Below are 6,309 nucleotides of genomic sequence, written 5' to 3' on the forward strand. Positions count from 1 at the left end.
CCATATTGTGACCTTCACATTATCCTTTAGAAAACATAAAGCTCAGTGAATATGAAAATATGCAAGCAGTGGAAGTTAGGATCCACATCGAAGAACTCGGCAGTGATGGTGAACTGGAATTCAGAGTGGCCTTCTCCATCAGCCACAGCGATATATGTATGCTCAGCTATCGACAGAAACATATACAAAAGAAGCAAACCTTTTAAAGTTAGCGTTTCTAGTTCTAATCAGGAAGGAACAATAAAATTAAGAGACTCAGGGCATTTAGTGGAATGCTAAAATACTAAAGTACCTTAAAACATACTTAGTGGCATATCTATAAATGCAAAATATTTCAACTTCGCTGCTGCATGAATAGCATCCACAGAATTTGAAAAATGCTTCTGCACTGCTAAACATCCTTAGATCCTTTGATGAGCAGTGACAAGCGTGACTAAAAAGCATCTTTATATTATGGCAAACGTTTTAGGGTGTGGTGTGTGGGTTGTTTGTTTTTTTATAATTCTATCTGAAGAATGTTTAATTGGGTTTTGGGCACTTTTTAGATAACCATTTGGCACTTGTAGGTTCTCAGGCACAATGCGACAAGGTGAGTTTGGCCAGTCCTTCACCGTGCATCCTGTAGAGCAGCTGGAACTCCGCAGGCAGCTGGTGGGACTCCTGCCACTTGGTCGTGAACTTGGTTCCCTTCTTGTCGTAGTAGTGGTACGGGAGGTCCTCCCGCGTGTTGGGGTCGAAGCCGAAGGGCCAGAACCCGTACAGGTGGATCTCCTCGCAGATGGCAGAGGCAAGGGTGTACATGAGAATACCTGTGCTCAGCCGCTTGGGCGACAAGTGCTTGTTCTTCCAGTATCTGTGATAAAAACACAGGTGCGTTAGTCCGGGCTGCAAGGAACACCACAGGTTTGCTGTCAGAAAACCTTCACTGCCGGGAGAGCGCCGGTGCTGATGGCCGGGGGCCTGGAGCAGGCACAGCCCGGTCTGCAGGTCAGGCTGGTGCCCGCGGTGCACAACGGCCTCAGCACCCGGACCACAGGCTCTTGGGTCCCTCCGGGGTGTCAACCAGGAGAGGCGGCGCCTTGCACAGAAGAGTGTGATCCGCTGGCTCCCGCTCACACGTGCCCTTGCTAAAGAGCTGGCCACGTGGTCCTCGTTGGATGCATCACAGTTTTCCTTGGCCCACCCCGCAGCCATCTGTTAGCATCCCTGGCTGCCAGCTGGGACGACCAAGCTGTCCCATAAGCGGGGCTTTGCTTAGGCAGCACCTCCCGCAGCTGCCCCCGGGACAGACCCTGCCCCGCTGCCAACAACTAACCCGTGCTGCTGCAAAGAGACAACTGGCGTACTTACTGCAGCACTAACAGAGTGCATTGGCCCTGAAAACAAGCAGTATCGGTCCTGACTCGCCAGACAGTGCCTACCAGATCAGCCACGAATAGCAAAATGAAGAGAGTTGTATTTGTACAGAGACAGAGCCATATTTTGACAAGTTAAACACAAGGCAAAAATACCCACCTGTTCACATACTGCATGATATTTCCTGGCCAAGCCAACTGGACCTTTAGCTGCCCTCTGTGCTCAACAAAGAAGTCAACCAGTGTTCTCGTGACCGTTGCCGACGTGTGGAAGAAAAAAGCTGGGATCCAAAGAATGGCCCCATCCAGCTTTTTCAGGCTTAAAAAGAAGTTGTTGCGATCCTGAATGGTCAAAAGATTGTTGTAGTACTTTTCCAGGATGCTGGGGTTGAAGGTCGTCAGATTAGTTTTCCTTCCAACATCTTTCTGGAAAGCCTCAGTTGGAGCAAAATTGCAGCGAAAAACAAAATCGGATTTATCTATTTCTTGCCCGCACTGACTCCCGGTCAGGATCCCACTATTTCCCACCACGGCACAGATGTTGTAATGCTTGTTCAGGATGGGCGACACATCGGGAAGCAGCGATCTGAAGTTATTGCTGATGGAGAACACATACTTATGGCTGGAATAATCGTAATGCATCAGCTGTCCGATCCGAACACTGTTCTTGGTCAAAGAAAAGTTTTTTATTACGTCGACGTGCTGCAGGATTTCTTGCCTAAAGTAGAACAGAAAAGGAAAAGAAAACGTGGAGTTAAATTTCCCCTCTTTTATTAGGGATACTTAAAATATGACCAAAACCAACTATGCTCAGGAATTTCCCTAGCAGGGCATAAAATTAGAAAACCAATACCACTTTATTTGCTTGTGTTTGTGGAAAACAACCAACCTTTCTTCCAGCTCGCACCCTCCAACATCTAAGCACTAATGGAGTCCCACTGGGTGCCCTAATTATGGGTTACAGCTGACGGACAAGAAAAGGCAGATCCTGAGGCATGAGCTAAAACGGTGGGAGGGGTGGCGCTGGGACAGACGTGTGAAGGGCGAGCTGGTGCTGCCGGAAGCAACATGGCACCGAGCGGCAGCCACTGTCACAGCGGCCTGGGAGCCCCTGGGAAAGGACGGGGCAGGCAAAGGGCCAGTTCTGCTCCTTGGGCCGTTGCTCGTGATGTGAGTGACCAGAGCCGGGGGAGAAACCCAAGCAGTCTCTGAAACAGCAGGCGTTTGCCAGGACAGCATTATAATCAAAGATGGTAGCAGCTATCCTAAATGGCTAAATTATTTTCTTTTATAGAAATTTTTAATAAATATATATCAGTAAATATATACACGAAGTGGATAAAGTATATATTTACTGATATATAAATAGATATGTATCTCAGCAAAGCAAAGAAGCTGGGCAGACACCACCAAGCTCACATCGCAGTGAGGAAACCGAAAGCACATTTCAGCTGCCGTGAAGCCGGAGCAGCCCTGCGGCGGCCCGAGGAGCCCAGCAGCCCTGCGTGGGCACGCAGCGGGGCAGCCGGCGCAGCAGGCATGCCCAGGGAGCGCGTCTCCGCTGGTCTGGGCTCGAAGCCCGTCCGACCCCTTGGCCCCACAGCCGGGGGCAGGCGGAGCACACAGCTTGCTCAGCGCTGCCCGGGACTGGGAAGTCCAGCTGGGCATCTTTTGGCCTCCGTGAACACGGAATTTCGTGGCTGTTACAGTCCGATTTGTTTCAAGTTTTAAAAGCCCAGCCATTTTTCTTCAAGTAATGAGAATTTCACTTGCACCCCGGGAAACTGGGTCACATTCTGTTTGGTAAAATAACACATGCTGGAGCTTGGTGTCCTGCTCTGAAATAATCAATTCTTCCAGGAGAGCTGTAACCATCTGGGGAAATGCTCTGGTTCAGCCTTTGTCTCTCACTGCTGGCAACTCAGAGCTCAGAGTATTTAGCAGTGTCTGATTGTATTTTCTTAAATCCTGGGGGGAAGGGGACAACCTCGGGAGGGTGAGGGGCCGCGCGGGTGCTCGCTCACCTCTGGTGTGCGAAGGCGCTGCGGTTGAAGGCCCACTTGGAGGGCTTGTCCTGCAGCTCGTGGCTCAGGGAGTTCGTGATGGGCACGAATGAGGGGTCTAGGAACTTCAGTGCGAACTGCGACCTGGAAAGGAGCGCCCAGACCCACGCGGATACACAGCACAGACCCACGGGGACACACACACAGACCCACGGGGACACACAGCACGGACCGACGGGGACACACAGCACGGACCCACAGGGACACACAGCGCGGACCCACGGGGACACACACACAGACCCACACAGACACACAAAGACCCACACAGACCCACAGGGACACACATAGACCCACAGGGACACACACACAGACCCACGCAGACCCGCAGCCCGTTCCCGGCCCTGCCCGACCCGCCCCCGTGGCCGCCGCCGTCAGCACCGCGGACAGCGCCGGCCGCTCCCGCCGAGCCGCGCTCTACCGGGCCGGGCTTTGCTGGGCCGGGCTTTGTCGGGCCGCGCTCTGCCAGACCGGGCCGTACCGCTCTGTGCTGGGACGTACCGAGCCGGCCTGTAGTGGGCCATGCCATGCCGGGCAGGGTGGTGTCCGGCTGCCCCCCCACCTTTCAACATCCACGGGGTATCGTGGTTCCCACGCCCGCCCGGGCCCCCCCGCCTCCAGCACCGCCATCCCCGGGGTGTCTCCTGCTCCCCGCAGGCCCCGGGGCACCTCCGTGCGGGGGCAGGGCGCGGGGGAGCCGCAGCCCCGCTGCGGGCCGGGGGCTGCGCCGAGCGCTCGGGCCGTGGCCGCGGGGCCTTCCCGGGGCCGCCCGCCGAGCCGGGGCTCTCCCCGGGAGCAGCAGCGGGGCCGGCGGGGCCCGGAGGGGCAGGGGCGGGATGGGGTGGGAAGGGATGAGAAGGGATGGGAAGGGATGGGACAGGCGGCCCCCGCCCAGAGCCTGCCCAGCCGGGCCGTCCCGCGCCGGGCCCTCACCTGAATCCCGCGTGGAACATGTACATGCGGGGCCCCCCCGGGCCGGCGGCGCGGGGCGCGCCGAAGATGTTGTCCTTCTTGAGCGAGACGTAGCTGATGAGGGAGAGGATGAGCAGCGCGATGCTGAGCATCACCAGCCCCAGCACGCTGGCCACCCGCACCATCTTGCAGCTCCTCATGCCGGGAGGCGGCCCCGCGGCTGGGCGTGGGCGGGGGGGCTGCCGCGGGGCTACATGGGGGGCGGCGGGCGCGGGACGGGGCCCGCACCGCCGGCAGCCGGAGAGAAAATGGAGGGACCGAGCGGCGGCGCGATGAAATGGCAGCCGGGAGCGGCCGCCCCGCCGTCCCGGCCCCGGCAACCCCGGCAGCGCCGCCGTGCCCCCCCCGCCGCCCGGCCTGCCCCCTGGCAACCGCAGAGCACGCACCGGCAGCCCCAGGGCCCCCGCCAGCCCCCCGATAGCCCCCGTGCACGCCGCACAACCCTGGTACCCCCCAACAGCCCCGGTGTGTCCCTCGACAGCCCCAGGGTTCCTCCGCAACAGCCTCTGTGCCCCCCAGCAGCCCTGGTACCCCCCAACAGCCCCGGTGTGTCCCCCGACAGCCCTAGGTTTCCTCCGCAACAGCCCCTGTGCCCCCCAGCAGCCCTGGTCACCCCAACAGCCCCGGTGTACCCCCTACCGGTACCGGGTTTCCTCTGTGTCGGCCCCCATGTGTCCTCCCCAGCAGCACCTGGTACATGGCCTGGCACCCCAAGTGTGACCACCCCAACATCCCCAGGATGCCCCTGACAACCCTGGGGTGCCCCCACCTTGGGGTGCCCTGCAGTGACCTCACAAAAGCCTGGGGGTGACCCAACGCAGCAGCCAGCGTGACCCCCAGCCCCGGGGTGCATTGGGGCTGAGCTGGGCTGTGGGCAGCGCTGCTGGCTGAGCCGCGGGGAGCCCAGGCTGCTGGGGAACCAGTGTCCTGGTGGGGGCACAATGTCACCCGCTCCCCAGCACAGGGCTGCAACGTTCCCTGAGACGCTATAGATCACCATATGGCACAGACAGCGACGCGGGAGCCTGCACCACGGCCTGCACCTGGGCAATGCCGAGCCTGTGGCTGGCTCAGGACACCCCTCGGCCTTTATAAGCCTGGTGTTCAGGGCATGTGACCACCTCAAAGTGCCCTACCAGTAATTAAACTGCCCCGTAAATCACACCGCAGATTTCATATGAACTCCAAGAAAGCCTGACTTCTATAATCTGAGGAATGTCTCCTAAGAACATGACTTCTGCATGCTGCAATGCTTTCAGTATTTTTTCAAGCTACATTTTCTCCTTACAAAGCTCACCCCCATAGACAGCTCTGCATCTGAGCCCTGAGTTCATAGAAGTGCCTTATAAATAATAAATACTGTCTTTGTAGCACCATCCTTGCTCTGGGCTATATCCCACAAGCTCTCCATGCATGAAGCTCCCTTTGAAGAGGAGGAACACGCGGAGCTTGCAGGGTTGGGTTTACGTCACAGTGTGGTTCTTCAGCCTTCGGTGGGAGTTTGGCCCGAGTGCAGCCTGGAGGTCTCTGTCCCAGCCCTGTGGGACACTTGTGGCTTTTGCGGAGGGAGAAAAGGTAGAGAATGTGGGAAATAACACTGTTTTGATACAGGAGATGGTAAGTTTTTTACTTGACTCATCACATGGTTTCTGTGTTGTCCACCTAGTGCATGCTGTCTCCAGCTTCAACAAGCCCACCCAGGCATTCCAGGATACAGCACCCCCAACTTTTCACCTTCAAATAATGTGGAAATCAATTGTATAACACTTAACATTGCCTTGCATAGTTTCTGACCATGCACCCTGGAGTTGGGTATAAACCCCAGCGTAAGGCTGTGCAGCCCTTGTGTCATGCACCTGTCTGCTTTCCTGGCACTCCCCAGGCAGAGCAACTCCCAACCATTGGGTTTTGTACAAAACTCC

The 6,309-nt window shown here is 57.0% G+C and overlaps 1 protein-coding gene across 1 annotated transcript; it reads right to left on the reverse strand.

Moving 5' to 3' along the window:
* Positions 1–326: 326 nt before the first annotated feature.
* LOC135577027 (alpha-N-acetylneuraminate alpha-2,8-sialyltransferase ST8SIA3) lies at positions 327–4,690 on the reverse strand. Its single transcript, XM_065044548.1, has 4 exons — positions 4,349–4,690; positions 3,380–3,502; positions 1,516–2,073; positions 327–853 (listed from the first exon to the last, which is right to left on the reverse strand). Exons 1-4 carry the CDS (start codon positions 4,525–4,527, stop codon positions 571–573), a joined length of 1,143 nt encoding a protein of 380 aa, XP_064900620.1. The 5' UTR covers positions 4,528–4,690; the 3' UTR covers positions 327–570.
* Between the last annotated feature and the right edge of the window lie 1,619 nt (positions 4,691–6,309).

This window comes from Columba livia, chromosome W (genome assembly GCF_036013475.1).
Source record: "Columba livia isolate bColLiv1 breed racing homer chromosome W, bColLiv1.pat.W.v2, whole genome shotgun sequence".
Classification (NCBI taxonomy): domain Eukaryota; kingdom Metazoa; phylum Chordata; class Aves; order Columbiformes; family Columbidae; genus Columba; species Columba livia.

Excerpts from the sequence above, each read along its gene's own strand:
- LOC135577027 (XM_065044548.1), bottom strand. The coding sequence starts at position 4,527 with ATGAGGAGCTGCAAGATGGTGCGGGTGGCCAGCGTGCTGGGGCTGGTG. Across the intron at positions 3,503-4,348 it reads ATGTTCCACGCGGGATTCAG|GTCGCAGTTCGCACTGAAGT; the intron begins GTGAGGGCCCGG and ends GCTCCTTTCCAG. Across the intron at positions 2,074-3,379 it reads AGCGCCTTCGCACACCAGAG|GCAAGAAATCCTGCAGCACG; the intron begins GTGAGCGAGCAC and ends GTTCTACTTTAG.